The sequence below is a fragment of the Protopterus annectens genome, chromosome 8.part0 (assembly GCF_019279795.1).
Source record: "Protopterus annectens isolate FY-2018-M chromosome 8.part0, PAN1.0, whole genome shotgun sequence".
NCBI lineage: Eukaryota > Metazoa > Chordata > Ceratodontiformes > Protopteridae > Protopterus > Protopterus annectens.
In genome coordinates, this window is record NC_056741.1 from 1,289,132,967 (window position 1) to 1,289,155,593 (window position 22,627).

At 45.1% G+C, this 22,627-nt stretch overlaps 1 protein-coding gene across 6 annotated transcripts in view; it reads left to right on the plus strand.

Moving 5' to 3' along the window:
• The window catches only part of ARHGEF1 (Rho guanine nucleotide exchange factor 1), a 3,019,431-nt gene that overhangs the window by 1,134,909 nt on the left and 1,861,895 nt on the right, over positions 1 to 22,627 (plus strand). For all 6 annotated transcript variants that reach the window (XM_044080805.1, XM_044080809.1, XM_044080807.1 and 3 more), the window contains one exon: positions 7,843 to 7,956. In XM_044080805.1, coding sequence (XP_043936740.1) covers positions 7,843 to 7,956 — 114 coding nt within the window. The remainder of the gene's footprint in view (positions 1 to 7,842; positions 7,957 to 22,627) is intronic.

Here is a 22,627-nt window from a genome sequence, read left to right on the forward strand (position 1 = left end):
TAGTCTGTGATGTCGCAAGTGTTCATCTTGCCTTAAGGAACTTGTTTGATTTTTGACCGTAGTTGTTTCACTCATGTGCATGCTTTAAATATCAGGTGCCTTGTAGTATTTTGGAGGGCAGAACTCTTGCTTCATTAATGACGAATCTGAATGCATTCTTCGTTTCATTCCAGTTTGAAAATCACTTATTTTTTCTGGTACTTGAATTTCATATTTGACATTCTTATCCGTTTTGTTTTTTAAATCTTTTTTGATCAGAGCTGAAAATTCATGTTTTAAATACCTCATATGTGTTGTAGTACTTATCCATTTGATTTGTTGAGCCACAGCTTGAAATTAAATTTTAAATGCTTCATACCAGAGCAACACTATTGTATTCCAGCAATGGATCTCTGAAGTTAGGAATCCTATTTGGTGCTCTTTGAGACTCAGTTGTCTCTTGGGGCTAACAGTCGCACCTCCTCAAAGGTAATGTCTAACCTGTTTCTTAAAAGATTTCCCGTGCACAAAATTAGGGTGAAATGTTAACTCAGTACTGTTGATGTTCATCAACAACTGTGATTTTGACGTTGGTGGTTGTAGTTCAGGTAGGTGGAGTTAATTTCATTTGCTTCAACAAATTGCTAGTTATTACTTTGTCATTTTTTTATCAGTCTTCTGACTGACCATTGATGAATGCTGCCAAGCCTGTGTACTAGTAGAGGAGTTGCTTCTTCTGTTGGCTGTTTTATGAATGTGTCCATGGCAGATATGTAGATGTAGGCATTTGGTTACCATTAGATACCTTAACAAATCTGTAGTCTAGACTTACACTCCAGAAGTAAATTTTGCTTTAGCAGTTTGGAATCCTAGGTTTCAACTTTGGCTTCCTGTAGAAGGCTTTTTCAGATCTTTGCACTTCCATTTAGACATTTGGAAGTGCTGCTTTGAATCCTGGCCAACAGTCAACCAACTGTATAAGGCTTTGTCAGTTACTATGCGAGTACTTATTCTATCAGCCAACCTGCAAGCTGTCTTTCTATCATTGGTACTTGTGCAAAGTCTCTGTTCCCTGAAGTGGTGTTTTCTTTTTTGTTCAGATGTAACACATTTTCCAGCTGTGAGTATGACATGTGTAGAATTTGTTGTACCTGTGTTTTTTTAATTGTAGACATGATTACTTTGTATTTGATAAGGAACTGATAATACTGACTGTGCATGATTTCCTTGAACCGAGGTTAGGATGTCCTCTCGAATGATGGAAATGGTGCATACTCTCAAAGTACAAGAACTTGAGATCAAGAAAAAAATAGATGTTGTAAGGGTCCCTGGAAAGCGAACACAACAGTTATCCTTTTACAGTGGACTCTCTTAAAGATAACTAATGTCACTAAACTTGTGTATCTATTAATGTGAAATTGTTCAATCTCGCAGTTTGTTCTTACGCATGGGTTCGGAGCCGATCCTCGGCTCCGAGACGGCCACTTCTACAGCTGTGCATCTTGAGAAAGCTCGAGGCACAGTCCTATCCCACAATCCCCTAGTGCTAATCCCCAGATCTAGTTTGCCACGACAGCAGATGCATCGCAGAAGCTCGGGCCAGTAAAGTTTTTCATTTTTTTCGAAGTTTTCTCTAACTTAACATTATTTAGTATAGATATTTGAGATATATATATTAGTCTTTTACTAGAGTAGTTGCAGTGGGAGTGATATATTATTATTACTATTATTTTTTATAAAGTTTTCTAAAGGCAAGTTTTTTTAGGCCTATTATCCTGTCTGTGTTAACAGGTGTTTTTTTCTTTAAGGAAGGCTTAAGTCCTTACTCCTTTTTGTGTGTGTGATATATACATACTTTTAATTTTTTCTTTTTTTCAGGTGTTTATATATATATATATGTCTGGCTTTTTCAACATGTCTGAGAAACAAAAATCAGGCTTTAAGAAATGTCAATGTGGACAGAAAATGTCCATCACGGACAACCACTCTTCCTGCGTCTACTGTCTTGGACCTCTCCACTTACAGGAGGACGGTTCTATTTGTCATTCCTTCAGTGGGGGGGTCATGATGGAGAGACGCAGGAAGTTAGTAGACAGGGGTTTATTAAAGCCTGAATTTCAGGAGGCCCTTGACAAGGCTGAATTGGTATCCAAGTCTTCAAAGGGGTCCAAGTCTTCGAGAGTGTCGGAGCCAAAGTCATCGGCTACGAGCACCTCCATTAAGATTCGGACACCGGCTCCACAGACTTCGGAGTCGGCTGTCGAATGTATATCTTTGATTGAGACTCCGGTCTTGGAGCCGGTCTCGGAGGTTCCGCTGCCATCGATCCTTCACTCGGTGATGACGTCGGCCCCTTTGACCCGCTCTTCGAGCCCCTTATCTGATTCGGATGTGGATCGAGTGATACAGAAGTTAATGGAGAACTCGTCCCTTTCCAAATTGATCGAAGTTTTGTCCCAGCTGGTTTCGAAACTCAAAGCCCTCCCTGGGTCATCTACTGCTCCTCCTCTGAGACCTGTCGAGTCTTCGGAGCCGAGAGTCGAAGTTCCGATGATGGTAGAACCATCGATACCGAAGCCTACTGCCGTGCTTTCGGTACCATTGACCTCAACGCCCTCGGAACGGATCTAGGGGTCCCGGAGCCGAGTATCATTCCTGGGTTCTGGGGCAGACAGTCGAACCGAGCTGTCTGTACCGACTCTCCCCCTAGGAGCCTCTGCTCAGATTAGTTCGGCACCGTCCTCTGGGTCGGAGCCCGGACCCCCGGTCTCGGGGATTGTTCCTGGTTTCTCGAAACCAGGAAGGTCTTCGGATCTGGGTACCGGTACCTTCGACGCCATGAGGAAGGTGTTGTCGAAACAGACACATATCTCATCGGATTCTTCTTCTCCTCCCTCTAGGGGCCCACGTTCGACTTCTGTATCCTCGGCTCCTACAAAGCGTCGAGACTCAATGCCTCAGTTGCCCCCAGAGGGTGCTCCCGGTTCCTCGGATGCTTCTCCAGAAGTCCCATCTGAAGAAGTACCAAGGAAAAGACTGTGCAAGAGGAGGCACATAGATTCCCCACAGGAATCTCTTACATCAGATACAGATTTAGATGAAGCAGAAGGGTCCCCACGGTCCCCCTTGGAGGATGTCTCCTTTGCGGACATCCTGGAGATCCTAAAACAGAGGGTAGATTGGCAGCCACTTAACCCTTCTGTGGATGAATCAGTATTGCTGAAAGCATTTGGGGCTCTACCTTCTACCTCCTGGGTGACCCCTCCCTTTGACAAACTTATGGACTTGATAGCTCGTAGGGCTTGGGAGACACCGATGGACAGATATGGGAAGTGAGTTTTCAGTTCTGTGACTTTTTCCATGCGATCGCTGAACTACTTGACGCATTTTACGCGTTTACAGAGGGATCTCCTCAAGGAACTCGGAGATACTCTCCAGGGTCGTACAAATGCTGCTGTTACCGAGAAAGTGACAGCACAACTTAATACCCTTAACTCTGTAGTCAACTCCTCCGTGAGGCTCATTTCATATGCGGCCGAAGGTGCGAGTAGAGCGGCAGCTTCAGCGATTGCACTTAGGAGACAATCCTGGCTGTGGCTGTGCTCCTTTGCAGAATCCTTCAAGTCTTCCTTTACTAACGTCCCGTTTGATGGTGCCTCTCTTTTTGGCCCCAAAGTAAAGGAGACCCTCACTAGGTGTGAGCAAGAAGGGAAGACCCTATCTGCTGTAGTGGTCTGTTTTTCCGCCCCTTCCAGACCATACCCCAAAGGGCAAAGAGGCGGAAAGATGTGGTTCCATAAGACACAGGGTTCCTTTCAGTCCACACAGAGTGATAATGCCCCTTCCAGAGGCAGAGGAGGGGGAAGGAATGGAAGACGCCGACCAAGCGGCAGAGGGGGTCCGCAAAACCAGGGCGACAGAGATACTTTCTCTGGCAAGCCCTTCCAGCACTCCTGAGAGGAGGCCCGACTGTCCTGCTCTGGAGGCAGTCGGGGGGACGCTTAACTTTGTACCCGCTGGCCTGGCGAAATGTAACTTCAGATTCATGGGTACAAACTATAATTACCAGAGGTTACGACATAAAATTCATAAACGTTCCCCCTACCACCAAAAGATTCCCAGATGTTTCACCTAATCTGCGGAATCAGGCAGCCTTAGAGATCCAGAAGCTGCTCAGAAAAAGAGCCATCCAAGCAGTCCCGGCAGACCAAATAGGATCCGGAACTTACTCAAGGTTCTTTTTAGTTCCAAAGAAGACAAGGGACTGGAGACCAGTTCTGGATCTCAGCAAACTAAACACCTTCGTAGTGAAGGAGAAGTTTCGGATGGTCACGCTACAGTCAATCCTTCCTTTTCTGCAGGAAGGAGACTGGATGTGCTCTATAGATCTCAAGGACGCGTACTACCATATAAAAATGGCCAGACTGTCCAGGAGATTCCTGTGCTTACGGCTAGGAGCCAGTCATTTTCAGTTTCGAGCTCTGCCGTTTGGCCTCACATCAGCCCCCAGGGTGTTCACCAAGTGTATGGCAGTAGTAGTGTCTCGCTTGAGACCACAAGGATTCCGGGTGTTTCCATATCTAGACGACTGGCTCCTCTCCGCCACCACCGAGTATCATCTGCTCCAAGTAAGAGATTACACACGCAGTCTTTGTTCCCGTCTTGGCATTACAATCAATTTTGAAAAATCTACCTTATCGCCATCACAGCGTATCTCATTTATAGGGGCAGAACTGGACACTACTTTGGTCAGGGTCAGGCTTCTACCAGAAAGGGTCTCAAAACTAAGGGAGCAAATTGCAGTACTCCTTCAAAAGACAAAAGCAACAGCAGAACAGGTTTTGAAAGTCCTGGGATTAATGTCCGCTGCACTGGTTGCAGTCCCTCTAGGAAGAATGCACATGAGGATCCTTCAATGGCTACTGTTCGCCCAGTGGTCCTATCAGCACCTGCCGTTGTCACACGAAATTCTGATCACATCCTGCTGCAAGTAGGATCTGCGATGGTGGATGCTATCTCAGGACTTGACACAAGGTCGACCTTTTACCCTACCAACCCCGATAGCGACAATAACCACGGACGCTTCCCTTATAGGGTGGGGGGGTTTGTTCCAGGGAAAGACGGTCCAAGGTCAGTGGTCCAGAACAGAATGCATCAATGTCCTAGAGCAAAGAGCGTTGTTTCTAGCGTTGCAACACTTTCACGGCGTCTTACCTCAAGGAACAGTGGCAGTCCAGACAGACAACATGTCGGTGGTCTGGTACATCAACAAACAGGGAGGAACAAGATCTTATCCACTATGCAGAGAGGCCCTCAGGATCTGGCAATGAGCTGTCTACACCGGACGCTTTCTGATAGCAACGCACATTCCCGGGACGTCCAACGTAATTGCGGACAGGTTGAGCAGAGCCATCCTGTTACCTCACGAGTGGTCCCTGGAATCTCAAGTGGCGGAAGCGATATTCCGCAAGTGGGGCCAGCCTTGCTGCGACTTTTTTGCATCGCCGATGAATGCCAAATGCAGAAGCTACTTTGCCCTTCTCCCTCCACCAGGGAGCGTCCCCATAGATTCACTGGTTCACGATTGGCCCCCGGGTCTCCTTTATGCTTTTCCACCCATTCCGTTAATCCCCAGGTTTCTACAGAAAGCCAAACGTCTGGAAAGGACCTTAATTCTAATAGCCCCATTCTGGCCTCGACAGATCTGGTTCCCCTTTCTTCAGGCCCATCAAATCGAGGAGCCATGGATTCTGGACCCAGTTCCAGACCTTTTGACCCATGCGTCGGGAGCCCCTCATCCATCCCTGCAGGCCCTAAAATTGACAGCTTGGCTGCTCCTCTTCCCATCCTAGCCAGGTCAAGCCTTTTGTCCTCTGCGGTTAAACGCATAATTGTTTCCTCTCTTAAACCATCCACTACAAAGACTTACCGGAGCAAGTGGAAACGTTTTTCTTATTGGGCATTACAACAAGGATTAGATCCAACAGAAGCACCAGTGCACAAAATTTTGGAGTTTGTCTAAGATCTTTGAAGAAGGAGCATCATCGCCCACAGTTAGAGTCCAACTGGCGGCCATATCGAACTTTCATGTGGGTGAAAGAAATTCTTCCATCATGTCCCACAGACTTTGCAAGGCGTTTATGAAAGGCACTTTTCACCTCCGTCCTTCCATTCATAACCCAGTTGCTCCTTGGAATCTTAACCTAATTTTATCCCAGTTGATGTTACCCCCTTTTGAACCAGCCTCCACAGCCTCTCTTAAGTTCGTGTGATGGAAAACCTTATTCTTGGTGGCTATAACCTCTGCTCGTAGAATTTCGGAATTACACGCTCTATCTGTTCGACCTCCCTACTTGATTTTCCACTCAGAGTGACATTACTCACCAATCCATCTTTTCTCCCAAATGTTTGTTCACTTTCAAATATTAACCAATCCATCGAACTTCCCACCTTTTTCAAAAATTACACTAACAAGTTGGAATATATGCTGCATAAGTTAGACGTCCACAGACAACTCAGGTTTTATTTGCAAAGGACAAAAGATAACAGAAAATCAGACCAGCTATTTATATCCTTTGCTGACCAAAAAAAAAGTTATGGTGGTTACGAAAGTTACCTTGTCTAAATGGCTCACGGATTGTATTAAATTTATCTATTCACAGACGAAACAGCAATTACCTTTTCAACCCAAGGCTCATTCTAACAGGGCGATGGCCACATCTCTAGTCCATGCAGCCCGTTTGCCGTTGGATACTATTTGTGCGGCAGCAACCTGGGTGAAGCCTCATACCTTCATTCTCCATTATAAGTTGGACAAGAACTCCAAAGATATGGCCTCCTTTGGTTCCACGGTCCGCAGGAATGTTCTCCCATGAGCCACCCAGGGTAAAGGAGCTAGGGACGCTACCCATGCGTAAGAACAAACGGCGAGATTGAACAGTTTCACATAAAGTTATGTTCTTACCATAACGTTCCATGGGAATTGTTCATCTCGCCTTTGTTCTTACTACCCACCCTCCATCTCCCGGCCTATGTTTTTTTTTCGGAGAACGGGATGATTTGAATTCCAGTTCATCTTGTCTTCAACACCTTCTGTTCAGTCTCTGGCTTCCTCTGTTGTCAGGGTACACTTCTCAGTACCTAGGTATTTTTTGGGCATTGCTGCCCCTTATCTTTAAATTACTGCTAGCGCCTGGGGCGCATTGTTATCTTCTGATGTTAGCAAACTAGATCTGAGGATTAGCACTAGGGGATTGTGGGATAGGACTGTGCCTCGAGCTTTCTCAAGATGCAGAGCTGTAGAAGTGGCCGTCTCGGAGCCGAGGATCGGCTCCGAACCCATGCGTAAGAACAAAGGCGAGATGAACAATTCACATGGAACGTTATGGTAAGAACATAACTTCTGTTTTCTAGTTGTGTTTTGGATCATTTTCACAGACAAACTACTTTAAAATAAACACAGAGAGTCTCTTTGTTTCTTTGCATTTGTTTTACTGATAGAGGCAGACTTGGCTGATGGCATATTTTCAGTGGAGTCACAGGGAGAAAGGCTATGGATATTATGGTTACAGCTAATATCCATACACATCAGTAAGATGTCTACATTTTGATAGTATTTGTTGCAATTTCAAAATATGCATGACATCTCCATATTGAGAAAATTTTAACAGTGTAAAGTGGTGATATAAATGCACAGACATATTGAAAAGATTTTTTTAGCAGTTCTGAGGTAGTTTACAGGGGTACAAAGTCAAACAGCAACACAGCAAAGAAGAAACGTAAGTGTTATGTCAATAAACAGTTGGTACATATGTGTTGCCTTAATTTATGTTGTTTAATGTATGTTTCCTTTCTTGTTTGTAGAATGTGGATGATCACTGCAGCTATTTCATGTGTTTAGATATGCTGAAAACTCACCCAGCACATTTGATGGCATTTATCCACCATTCTATACTGCAGTTTGACTGTGCTCCTGTGGTAAGTAGTAATGCACCTGTATGGCTACATTCTTTGAATTGTAGGCTGTGCAGGTATACAGTGCATGCAGATTTTAAGGTTCTGTAAGTAAGATGCATGTGCTGTCTTAGCTGAGGTTAAGTAAACAGTTCTTTCATGCAGTTTTGTCTTTACTCCCTCTTCACTGATTACGTTAAAGCATGGGATACCTTGTCCTGCCATGGGATTTTAGATTAGCAGTCATATTGAAGGCTGCACATGTTGTTTCTTTCTGTTCTGCAGGTATTTAAGCAAAAACGTGGCTAATTTCAAGTTTCCTTTGCCACAGGATAAAACAAATGTTTGGCATAACTTGTATTGAGAGAAGTAATGTCTTCATTATTTATTAATTTGCTGTGCATTTCATACTGATCCAACATGCACAGTTGACTCAGCTGTATTTCACTGAGATTGAGCCATGCAGCATTTTCACTGTATCAGTAAATGGAGCACTTCAACATCTGTCATGTTGCCTGATTTTGGACATTACCCTTTAAAAACAAAGGCAAACATTATGATTTCTAGTTTGCAATCTTTTCTATTTGAAAAAATTAATTTGTGTTAGAGTTAATGGTTCATATGTATGTTTGAAATCCTGAACTTTGCTTGATGTTTTGGTAAGTCTGAGCAATTGTCTTGAGAGTTGGCACAACAGAATTCCTGCAGAACTACTTTGAATTGTTAACAAGTTTGTGTGTTTCTTTGCTATCCTTGCTTCATGGTTTGTTTTTTGAGGGTTTGTAAGATAAGCTTTCTGTTCTGTTTTTACAGCTTAAGTTCTTTGAGTTCATGATAAAACATTCCTTAGTGAATTAAAAAGAGGTGGGAGGATGATCATGCCTCTTGTGCAGTATGCAGCAGGCTCATTGGAATGTTCTAATATGAGCTCAGTAGCACAGTTTTGAGTTGATAGGACCTGTAATGGTCATCACTAACCAGAGCCACAGCCTTTGTTGTAATGAGCAAGTCATTTAGCAGTCAGCTCTCGAAGCCGCCTTTTTATTTTTTTTATTTATTTAACATTTGTTGACCGGGAAAGTCCGACTAGGTTCCACAGAGCCTGTTTTCAGCGGAGGCCCGGGGAGAAATGCTCCAGATACATGTCTTTGGAATGTGGGAAAAAAACAGAGTACCCAGAGGAAACCCACGCGAACACAGGGAGAACATGCAAACTCCACACAGAAGGCACCCCAGCCGAGAATCGAACCGGAGAACCTCTTGCTGTGAGGTGACAACGTTAACCTCTGCACTACTGCGCCGCCCATTCTTTAATGACATGTTTCCTTCCACCATGGTTTTGTGTAAGTAATAGTGCATATGTATCTTTGAAATTCATAACTTTGTTTGATCTTTTGGTGTAGTTTGTAGATCACAGTATACTTAGAAGTATTTTTGGAGGGGAATGGAATGGTAGCAGAGGATATTAGAAAACATGTAGCATGAAGTTGAGATCTTTGGATGTTTTTAACTCTGCACACCTGTCGAAGCTGCCTTCCTCTTGAGAAACATTCAGTGCATTGTTGTTTTTACGGGATTTGGCCTGACAGTTTGTTTAAAGCAAACTCTTTAGTTATTGAGTAGTCACAGATGACCTTTTTTATATATATTGCTTGAGAGATTGACTTACATGGAGAATATTTTCCTCTACCAATATATTTTCTAAGTCAAGGACCTGCAGGCCATTATCATCTTGTCTGCCAGTTGACTGACCCATTCATTCTCCATGTTCTGTGGCTGTTGATGTGATGGTGGTGCTGGTGGCAGTCTTTAGCTGGCATAGATGCCATTTCTTTGTACATTTCAGGGATTTTGGTTCCTAATCCTTTCTTGTAGTAGCTTAACATGTGTGGTACTAAGGTGAAGTCTGTAGCACCAGCATGCTTCCCTGCAAATGCTGAATTTGTATTTAAAAATTAATACTTGTCCAGCTGAATACATGTCCCCAGTGTGATGCCTGATGTTCCAGCTAGTTGCAGCTAGCAGTCAGTATTCCAGGAGAACGGTCACCTTCCTCCTTGCCTCTGGTTGGGTAAGTTAGTATCAGCTGTTCATTCCCAGCCTCCCTGGCATGCTCTTTCAGGATGCATTTTGCTGGCCAGTCCTGTGTTCCATAATCAGGGCTTGACCTGCATATGTAATATTTGTTTGATGTCTGCAGTACATGTAGTCATATACATATATACAAGAAAATGTTTAGAGGATATGGTATGTTCGTGGTATTAAGGCATTACTTGAAGAGGACAGAACTGTAACATCCTGGTTCCCTTGATCTCTGTGTTCTGGTTTGAAAGTCTGCAAAAGCAAATTTCTGAAGCAGTTGTGGCACCTGGTAGCCATGCATATGTAATTCAATTCAGTCTCTTTCCTGGTGTATATGATAAATTAATCCCCATTCAATTTCCTGTCTAATGCCCCCTTTCATTTAGTATATACCAAATATTTGTACTTTTTTTATTTTTATTTTATTTTTTTTAATATTTGTACCACTTTATTCTTATTTTCACATCAGTTAACCTGTTCTCTTGATCTAGTAATATTCTATGTACTTCTCTTCCTATGTTGCAGTATTCTAGTTGTGGGATTTCCTGCCCTCAGGCAACTGGTATGTTGGCTCCTATACAAAAGCTTCAGCTTGGCTGTTGCAGTTTGCATTGGACGCCACATGTAAGGCCATAAACCAGGGGCCTTAAATGTGACGTTTGCACGCACAATCCTCAGAACTTTTCAGCTGCAGACGACCGCATCGTACTATCACTTCTTCACAGACATCGCATCTTAAAGATAAGTAACCTGTTGGTTTTCTATTTTTCCGATTATTATTGCTTAGGCTTGAATGTTGTAGCCTTTAGCTGATGTCAGGTAAAAATGGAAAGTCCCAATGAGGTTGCCAGATACACCATAAGGACGCCCATGTTAGGTGTGTTTTTTTGCTTAGGCCGGGAACACGATCACTCCACCTGCGCAATTTGTCAATCTTTTGTGCCGAAGACCTTTCGCAGCCACCTGGCCACTTTAAACCTCTACCTTGAAAACCAGCTCCTTCAGCAGTTAGTCCTTAGAATGGATCCTGCATTGTAGGCCGCACCTGAACCTCCGCGCAAGAAGGCCAAGATTCCTAGGCCTTCCTCGCCTGCCGCTCCACTGATGATCTAGGGGTTGAGGCGCACTTGGTGGATCTGTTGACTGCAAACACGTCTCTTGAAGTTGTGGCACAGCCGATGACCGGCACGTCCGTGGAGTTGACCACACAACGACTACTGTCTTTGTCGAGGGGGAACCAGTTTCGGTGGTGCCTCCAACTGGGATCCAGACTTCGGATGTATTGGTCTCCAAACCTGATGCCAGGCCGCTCCCTATTTCCACCCCGGCCAAAAAGAAGCAGAAAACTAAGCATATCTCCTCCTCTACAGAAGCCATACCAGACTGGCAAGCTTTCACCTCCTCTCTTGCAGGCCTATATCGCCCTCAAGCCTTCAGCCTCAGCCCCCTCCACTCTGCTCTGTTGAGTCAAAGGCTTGCTTCTGCCTCCTCCCTTCCACCCATGACCTCTCAAGTCAGGGAAGAAGAGCATGATTCTTCCTTCCCTTCCTCAGAGTATTCCATTTCATATGCATCCCACATTGCTTACCCCCAGGAATATTACTCTTCTGATGAGGAATCTGTGGAAAGGGAATTCTCCTCCTGAGAATATTACATTTGGTGAGACATCACCAAGATGAAGGATTACTTTAAATGGGATATGTCCCAAATGACTGACACACAAAAAAGATACTTTGAGCTTCTGCAAGTAGAATCACCCTCCCCTTCAGTGGTTCATCCATTTGACCTGCTTACTTGGACGCCTTCAACTTAGCTTCTAAGGCTCCAGACTTCCAGCCTCTGGCCCCTAAGCGCCCTGACCGCTTCTGTAAGATACCAGGGGACCAGAAATTCCTGGTTAAACCACCCTTGGTGGACCCAACTATGTTTGCCACCACTGCAGATAAGCAGTCTAGACCACAGCTTTCTGCCTTCCTCCTACCCACTGATAAAGATAGCAAGTATATGGATAGGATGGGAAAGAAGGTATGCACATCTTCCACTTTGGCTTTCAGAGCCGTATATTATCAGACCCCCATGACTAAGTATGTTCTAGACTTAGTTTCTCAAGCCTTCTCCATGCTGGCATCCTTGCCTGACAATCCCATTAAGACTGACATTACCTCTAAGCTGTCCTTGGCCTAACAGGTATCCAGGCACTCTATCAGATGCAGCTACGATGCTGCAGAAGCATCTCCCAGATCTGCAGCATCTGCTTCTGTCCGCAGGAGGTATTCATGGCTAAGACTTCAGAACCTACCAGAGGATTTCAAGTCCAAGATCTTTAATGCCCCACTGGACAGCAATGTCCTTTTTGGTAAACAATCTGCAGACCTCTGTAAGAATCTGCAGGAAAGAAGTAAAGAACTACAGGACATTAAACATCTTCTGGTGTCCCTCGTTCCCAAGTATTATATGAACTACCCCATTAAAGCCACCTTTGTGAGGCGTAATCCTCAGACTTCTGCCTCTTCTTCCAGATCTAGAAGAGGGGCTAGAAGACCCTCCACAGCCAGACCTTCTGCTTCACCTCATCAACCCAGACATTCCTTTCAGGACGAGGAAGCCCCAGTAATGTGTGACTGCCTTGTCCATCTACCCCTCTCGGCACGCTTTTTCCACTCTCTCCCCCTTTGGCAGTCCATCACTACAGACCAATGGGTCTTAACCATTATCCAAAAAGGTATTTCGTATCCTGGAAAGAAAAAACACCCAGGAAAGGCATTCCATTCCCCCCCAAAAACCAGGCCCATCTCATGCCACAAGTTCTGGCAGACCTTCTAAAACTAGGCACCTTAGAACCTGTCCCTTCAGGACAAGAAGGAAAGGGTTTCTGCTCCCGTGTCTTCTTGGACCCCAAAAATGATGGGCCTTGGACACCCATCTTGGACCTGCCCTACCTTCAGGTACCCTCCTTCAAAATGCTTTCTCTCCCCACCCTACTGCCTCTAATTCTAGCCAAAGCTTTCATGGCCACCCTGAACCTAAAGGAGGCCTACCTACACATACCCACTAGGACTTCCCACAGTCAATTCCTGCATTTCTCTGGACCTTCCTCTCATTTCCAATTTATTGCCTTGCCCTTTGGTTTATCCATGGCCCCCTGAGTCTTTACAAAGTGCCTAGCCCCAGCAATTGCCTTCTGCAGAACTCAGAGAATCCAGATTTACCCTTTTCTGAATGACATCCTCCAAAGATAATCTCTCAAGGTACCTACACTTCACCATGTCCCTTCTGCAGAATCTAGGGATGTTCATCGTGTTACCCTGCTGCAGTCATCACACTTGGGGTATCCTGCCGTCAGGCGGTCCCGCAGTCGGCCTGAGTTCCAAAGTCTTGGTCTGGCGTCGGTTGCTGTCGCTTCTTCCCTGACGTCAGTGCTCCAGGGGTATATAAGAGGCATCCAACGCCATTTTCTTCAGTCTTTCTTGCCGTGCGGTGCCCGAAGCAGAAGCAGTTCGCAAGTGACGGTCAGCTGACACCTGAGATTTTAGATTCGAATTTCAGTCCAAAGTCCTCAATAAAGCTAAGTACCCCGTTGGGGAACCTTTTCTTGCCTCAGTCCGATGTCAGAAAAAGTTAAAAATTGCATTTCTTGTGGGAAGCAAATACCTCATAAGGACTTCCATTCCTATTGCATTGCTTGCCTAGGCCCAGACCATGACGTCACAGGTTGTCGGTTTTGTGCTAGGTTTAGTAAATGAACTATCAAACGCCGTTTTGACTTCGCACGGCATTACTTTGATAGGAAATTTAATTATATCATGCCGTCGGAGCAGCCAACGACCGGCATGCATAAAAACCGCAAGGATGAGGACAGGCAGCCTAGGAACAAGTCAGACTCCGAGGCCTCTGCTGGGCCTGTCACTGGTTCTCCGGTTTTCAGTGAGGCGCCTACGCAGCCAATGACGACCGCAGAACTGGAACCCCAGACAGCTGTAGATTCTCAAGCGGAGTCTACTAGGCCGACGCAGCCATCTTCATTAGGCCCTTCCGACACCAGAGCAGAAGTAGACCCCAGTGCAGTGGAAACGCCTTCGGTTGCAGGAGGTGTCTTCAGACCGACTACACTCACCATTAAATCTTATGCTAAGCTTAAAACTCCTTTAAAACCAAAGAAGACTGCACATTAGTCTACAGTTCAAGGCCCCATGCCTAAGAAACAGATGCTTAAGATGGCTGAAGATTTGATTACCCTAATCAGGGGTTCCCATCCCCCTCCTGATAAAAGACCAAGACAAGAGGAGGATTATGCTTCCTCTGACCAGGTTTCAATTTCCTCAGATTCTTCTGAGGAACAGGATTACACTTTTCCACCTTATGAAGACTCTGATGCTGAAGACTCTATTCCCTCAGCGTCTCTCCCTGAAGACTACTCCTTTGGGGAAACTTTACATACCACGAGGGAACAGGCTCCGAGAGTTCCTTTTACTACCTCAGCACAGACCACTTGCTATCCCTCCAGTTTTAGATATTGTGGATGATGTTTACTTAGAGACTAGTCTAAATCCAGACTCTCTACCTCCTGCTCCAGCCAAACCAGACAGATACTACATAGTACCTGACTCGCACAAATTCCTTTATAAAAGTCCTGTGGCTGACCCATAAACAATTTCCCAGGGTCCTAAGGGAGCTAAAGCCTTCTATGGCTAAAAATCCTGTGCCCTCTGAAAGGGGATTCCAGAGCCCTAGATAGATGGGGAAAGAAAATATGCACCTCAGCAACTCTGGCTATGAGAGCATTAAATTGTCAGTTTCACATGCTGAAATGTCAGCAATTCCTAATGTCTCAATTAAAACAAAAAATGAGCACACATACTGAACAGTCTGAATTCAAGGAAATGCAGGATCTGTTACATGCAGCTGAACAGGTAGGCAAATATACTTTACAATGTGGATTTGATTCATTGGAAGCTTCCTGTAGAGCAGCTGTTACTGGCTCTGTCATACGTAGACATGCTTGGTTAAAAGAACAAACCTTCCTGATCATGTTAAAGCAAACTTATTGGATGCACCTTTACAGCAGGATGTATCATTTGGTGTCAAAGCAGAAGAGGTTTTAGAGAAAATGGAGGATAAGGCAAAGTCTATAAAGACGGTCAAGGATTTTTTGCAGGTACAACCCCCTCGTTTCAGCAGAAATTGGCCAACAAAAAACTGGTCCTTTCCAGCTTCTGACAGAACACAGAGAGGCAAATACAGACGCCCAACAGGCAGAGGTCAGTCACAAGACCCTTACAAACCTCGCCAGTGGGGTTCTGCTACCCAGAAAGGAGGAGAAGACAGGCCCCAGGCTAGCAGAAGACAAACACAATGACTCAGTCCTCAAACTACCAAGCAAATCTCTCCAGGCAGCTCCCTTGGGAGGAAAATTAGCATTTTTTGCAGACAACTGGCACATCATCACAAAAGACAAATGAGTCCTAAACATTGTCTCTCAAGGATACAGATTCCACTTTCATACCTTACCAAGGATAAAAGGAATGCCAAACCTGCCACCAAATCAATGGGCAGAGGCACAAAAACAAATTACAGCTCTCATGGACATGAGAGCCATTCAACAGGTACCTACACAGGAGCAAGGACAAGGATTTTACTCAAGACTCTTTCTAGTCCCCAGAAAGGACAAAGCATGGAGACCCGTTCTGGATCTTTCAGTTCTGAACACCTATCTGAAAGTACCAAAATTCAAGATGCTAACACTACAGCAGCTTCTTCCCATGCTGGGCAAGAATGCTTGTCTAGTAACGTTGGACCTCAAGGAGGCATACCTGCATGTCCCCATCAGACAAAATTGCAGAAGATACCTCCGCTTCATTGCAGGTTCAACGCATTATCAATTCTCTGCACTGCCCTTTGGCTTATCTACTGCACCCAGAGTCTTCACAAAATGCCTGGCACCAGTAATTGCATACTGCAGACAAAGATGAATTCAAATATACCCATACCTGGACGACTGCCTTATTCAAGCAGAAAGCAAGGACATTCTTTTAAAGCATCTGGCATTGGTCAAACACCTAAGTTGCCTAGGGTACACAGTAAACAAAAAGAAATCAAAACTAGTGCCCTCACAAAACATATAATATTCCTGGGTGCCAGCTTGATTACATTGGACCAGATGGCTTATCTCACGCCAGACAAGCAACAACAGCTGACTCAATATTTCAAAATAATGGCAACAAAGACCCATCTCCCTGCAAGAAAAATTCTGCAGGCCTTGGGATTCATGGCATCTTGCATACTACTAATACCATTTGCAAAACTGCATATGAGGAAATTACAATGGTACCTGAAAAGCATATGGACTCAGCACAGCCACAGCTTGATAATGACAATGATACCACTCATTCCCTGCCCTCAAAAGGAGTTTCTGTGGTGGGCACAGGCATGTCACCTCAACAAGGGTCAGCCTTTCACCTTACCCACAGCCAGGCAAACTATGACAACAGATGCATCGGACTATGCCTGGGGAGCACACATGGCAGGACAATGCATTCAGGGCAAATGGACTACAGATCAGAGGCATCTGCATGTCAATCAAAAAGAAATGCTAGCAGTACAGAATGCCCTAACAGCTTTCAAGGACCTCTTACATCCAGGGCAACTAATAATAAAGACGGACAATACCACAGTAATTTGGTACATAAACAAACAAGGGGGCACACAATCCTACCCTCTATGCAGGCAAGCATTGACCTTGTGGAACAATGCACTGTCTTACCAGGTTCAATTACAAGCACAATTCCTGCCAGGAAAGAAAAACACATTGGCAGACAACCTAAGCAGAAGCATCATGGATCCACATGAGTGGAAACTAGATCCACAAGTGTTTGCAATGATAGCTCAAAAATGGGGATGCCCAGACATAGATCTGTTTGCAAGCCCCAAAACTACCAACTTCAAAAATTTTGCACAAGGGCATTCCATCCACAAGCTTGGAAAGTGGACACCCTCTCATTCATTTGGAAAACATTAACAGTGTATGCCTTTCCTTCACTGCCTCTTCTAGCAAAGGTACTGCTGAAAGTCAGATTAGAGAGGCCACAAATGATACTCATTGCACCAGACTGGCCACGCCAGCATTGGTATCCAATTCTAAGGAACATGGCCCACGGCCCACCATGGATTTTACCACAAATTCATCACCTGCTCACCCAACGAGACAATCACATTCTACACAGCCAGCTCAAGACTTTAAACCTGGCTGCATGGTAAATTACCTAAACAACCAGCCAGCACCTCTATCCAAAGCTGTTATGGATGTCATTCTGGAGGCCAGGAGGCCCAGCACTAGGAAAACCTATTCAGACAAATGGAAAAGATTTTGCGCCTGGAACCAGGCTAAAGGCCAAAATCCACTTGATCCAAACATTCCTCAGATTCTACAATATTTAACTGAGATGTTGCACAAAGGTCTTTCCTTTTCATCTATTAAGATCCACGCCTCATCAATTTCAACTCATTACAACACGGATCCTCCTTTATTCTCACATCCACTCCTAAGACAGTACCTCAGAGGGGCTAAGAACATAAGACCGCCAAGGAGAGCACCAACACCTACTTGGGATCTCAACTTTGTTCTGGAAAAGCTTACACTGCCGCCCTTTGAACCAGCTTTTTCAGCTGATTTAAAATTTCTTTCATGGAAAAATGCCCTGCTACTGGCAATAACCTCAGCTAGAAGAGTCTCAGAGCTACAGGCATTAATGGCAGTGGAGCCTTTCCTCATTTTTCATCAAGACAGAGTCTCTCTATGAACTAAACCTTCCTTTATGCCAAAGGTGGTATCCAGTGTGGCCCTAAGCCAAACCATTCATTTGCCCACCTTTTTCCCAAATCCCCAGAACAAAGGAGAAAGATTCCTGCACTTTTTGGACATTCACAGGCAATTACGTTACTACTTGGATAAAACTAAGGCTTTCAGAAAATCTGACCAGCTCTTTGTAGCCTATGCTACAGGATCACAAGGAAAAGCTATCTCAAAACAAACCATTTCTAAATGGATAGGGCATTGCATACGTTTCTGCTACACGCATCATGGGAAACCGGTACCTGCTAACATTAGGTCCCATTCCACCGGGGCTACAGCTACATCAGCAGCCTTTCTCAGGGGAGTGCCAACCAAGGATATTTTGGAAGCTGCAACTTGGAGTTCAGTGCACACCTTCACCAAACACTATCACTTACCTCTATATTCTAAGACTAGAGCTGGTTTTGCCACTGCAGGGCCTACTAGCTTCTTCTAGCCCTGTTTAACTCCACCCCCCATCCTTAGCTTTGGGATTCAACCCGTGTGTGATGACTGCAGCAGGGTAACACGATGAACATCGTACAGTTTTGTACCTATCTTAAATGTAGATGTTTGAGTGTTCACCCTGCTGCAGTCCAGGTTACCCTCTCTCCATCCCCTCTAAACTAGCTGAACTTATTTATACCACTCTATCCTATACAACCTCTGTGGTGTATTTGCCTGTGCCTAAAGGTATTGTTTTATTTTTATCTAGCTATATATATATATATTTTTTGCCTACCTATTGGGGACACCTGACATCTGGGACAAGAAAAACTGAAGAAAATGGTGACGGATGCCTCTTATATACCCCTGGCGCACTGACATCAGGGAAGAAGCGACAGCAACTGACGCCGGACCAAGACTTTGGAACTCAGGCCGACTGCGGGACCACCTGACGGCAGGATAACCCAAGTGTGATGACTGCAGCAGGGTGAACACTTGACCATCTACATTTATGGTAGGTACAAAACTGTACTTTCACCATCAACCTTCCCAAATCCTCCCTGATCCCAGGCCAGGACAAGATTTTCCTAGGCTGCAGAATCAGAACAGACAAAATGAAGGCCTTTCTCCCACAGGACAAGGTTCTTTCCCTGACTTCTCACTTCCAGGAAACCCTACCATCCCAGAAGGTGATGACAAGGCAATTTCTCTGTCTCCTAGGTTTAATGGCAGCTACCATCCCCATGTTACCACTGGCAAGAAAGCACATGCGCAAGCTACAGTGGTACCGCAAAAGCATCTGGTCCCAACACCTACATCACTTAGAACAAGATAGTCCCCTCCCTCACTATTTAAAGACGGAAATCAGCTGATGGATCCAGCAAGTCCAAGTAAACCCAGATCTCCCACTACAGCCCCCCACCCCCACCCCACCCAACCCAAACAATGTATACAGATGCCTCAGATTCAGGTTGGGGAACAACTCTGGCTTCCTACAGAATTCAAGAAAAGTGACATCCTTCTCTACAGGCCAAGCACATCAATATCGGGGAAATGACAGCTGTCTTAGCTCTAAAAACCTTTATTCCCCTTCTTGTTCTAGGTGTACTCCTGATAGTGATCGACAACACCGTAGTCATGTAGTACCTCAACAGACAGGGAGGAACAAAGGCCTATCAGCTATGCAGACTAACTCTGCTGATGTGGGACCTAGCCTCTCACCACAACCTAGTCCTGCAGGCGGCCTACGTCCCCTCACAGGACAACCACCAAACAAATCTCTTGAGCAGGACTTCCTTACCTCAGCACGAATGGATGCTGATCAGAAAGGTCTTCCTAGACATAGTCCACTGGTGGGGTGCTCCACAAATAGACCTGTTTGCCTCCCACCAGAACAGGCAACTGCAGACCTTCCACTCCAAGATCTACTCCCCTCTAGCATGGAGAGTGGACGCTTTCAGCATCTCTTGGGAGGGGAAGTTTCTTTATCCCTTTCCCCATTCCCACTGATTCAGAAAGTCCTCATGAAAATACAGAAGGACAAATCAAAAATCTTGTTTTTGGCTCCCTACTGGCCAAGGGAGCACTGGTTCCCCCTACTTCACAAGCTAGCCAAGGGCAGTCACTTCAAGTTACCCTACAAGGTGGACCTACTGACACAAGACAAAGGAATTCTCCTACACCCACACTTACAGATGTTATCCCTGACTCTTGATCCCCTTCAGACACCACTACTCAGAGGACGTGCTTTCTGGCCTAAGGGAGGCAAGGAAACCTACCACCAGAAAATCTTACCTGGCTAAGTGGGAAAGATTTACAAAATGGTGTCTGGACAAGGGAAGGGACCCTTGCTGTGCTGAGGTCCCCCTGGTTATGTCTTACATATGTCAACTGATTAAAAATAGACTCTCTTATTCTTCTGTAAAAGTACACCTTTCTGCTATATCAGCCTGCCTGCCCCTTGACCCCCCCGTTGCTAACCAGGCTCAATGTAAAGCTCTTCCTTAAAGGGGTATTACACATGAGACCACCAAAGAAACCTATCCCGCCGACACGGGACCTTAACTACATCTTAGAGAAACTAACCCAGCATCCTTTTGAACCAGCTGTGTCCTCTTCCCTACAGATGTGTACTTGGAAGACGGTCCTGCTGGTGGCCATCACTTCAGCCGGAAGGGTATAAGAGTTGCAGGCCTTAATGGCCTGTCCCCCCTATACCATCTTCCACAAAGAAATAGTAACCCTGAGAACCAGTCCCTCCTTTATGCCCAAGGTGGTCAATGACTTGTCTCTAAACCAATCTATCCATCTACCCACTTTCTTTCCCTCCCCCACTAATGAAGGGGAGAGGATTCTGCACTCCTTAGATGTGCACAGGCAACTAAGGTTCTACCTGGACAAAACATCCCTTTATCTCCTTTCACCCCAGAGCCCTGGGTAAGGCAGTCTCCAAGCAAAACCATTGCATGCTGGATCAGGAAAACTATTTGCCTCTGTTACTCCCACCATGGAAAGGAACCTCCAGTGGGAGTAAAGGCCCATTCCACTAGAGCTGTGGCCACTTCCAGGGCATTCATGAAAGGTCTAGACACAACATCCATTATGGAAGCAGCCACATGGGCCACTATCCACACTTTCACCAAACATTACAAACTTGACCAGGTTTCCAGTGCTCGGACAGCATTCACCAGGGCAATCCTGCAGGGATTTGTAGAATCCTCTTCAACTACCACCACCCTCTCATCCGCATAAGCTGTGGTATGCTCCCACAACTAGAATACTCCAACATAGGAATAGAAGGACATAGAATAGTTGTGTTAAATCTTACCATAACCATAGATGTCCTTCTCTTCCATGTTGCAGTATTCCTTCCCACCCACCAATTCCCCCAAGTCATTTTCCTTTATTTAGCCTACACATACTACAGTAGGATACCAGGTCACACACCTGAAAACCACTGACATTCCTCCTGCTGGGCCTTATTCTCTGTCTGCTGGCCTTCAGTTTCTGAGGATTGTGCGTGCAGACGTCACATTTAAGGCCCCTGGTTTATGGTCTTACGTGTGACGTCCAACTCGCACTGCAACAGCCAAGCTGAAGCTTTTGTATAGGAGTCCGACGTATGAGTTGCTTGAGGGCAGGAAATCCCACAGCTAGATTACTGCAACATGGAAGAGAAGGACATCTATGGTTATGGTAAGGTTTTACACAATTATTCTTTTTTTGTGCTTCTTTTCACTTGTCTTTGGTGCTTGCATCCTGTTACTGTTATTCACTTTTTTTTTTTTTTTTCTGTTTTATTTCCATGTTAAGACCATCCCCGATTTTATCTTTGCAGAGTTTTGTAGTATGGGTATTGGTAAGACTTGCTATGCAGACTGTATGTTCTCCCAGCTAGCTGATCATAGGAATGGGAGTAAAGAGGACTATAACACTTAGAGCTGTTAATCAGCTTCTTCCTGTGCCTGGGGAACAATGTTTACTTCTTACCACCTTCATTTGTCTACTATGTCTCTCTGAGCAAGTCACCTAATCAGACAGTGCCCCGGGTCGCCCCTGCAAAGGTACAGTTGTGTCCAGTAAGCTTTGCCAGGCCAGCAAATAGATTAAAAAAATATGTATAATACCTACACTGTATAATTTTTTCTCCCACCCTATTTAGGTTCATAGGTTCATACTAGGCTATCTGCCCTGGGGCATTTATAAGCCTAGCCCGATTGTGTTTGGCTTACGCCACCCCTTGATTTGAGTATATTGTGCCCTTTTTAAAGTTTAGTTTACTGTGCCTCTGTCTAATAGTGACATGGAAGTAATCCCCAGGACAAACCTACGATCCCCCATCCACTCATCAAGATTCTTCTTGAAGAGAGTCAGTGAGGTGCTCTGCCTAACATGAATTGGAATTCTATTCCAGAGCGAAGGGAGCCTCTGGGTTATGAATCTGTCCCTCCAGCATGTTCTATTTATTTCTGTGCTGAGGTTCAAGTCCCTCGAGCACGTGGCTCTAAGGGATTTAGATTTACTGTGGTGGGGTATGTTCACTGATTCTGGGTTGGACATAGCTTTATATGTCAGGCATAGATCGCCTTGAAGTAGGCGGTATGCAACTGAGTAGAGCTGGAGTTTTTTTAACCGAGCAGCATATGGCATCTGTTTGAGTCCCTTGATCCTCCTGGTGAGGTACTTTTGGGGTCTTTCTAATTGCTGCAGGTGTCGGGTAAGGTACATCCCAAAGGGGGCATTGTATTCTATGATGGGCCTGATGAGGGATGAATAAAGGGGCACGATTACCTCTCTTGATCTAGATGTGAATCCTTTCATGATGAGGTGGGCTATGTA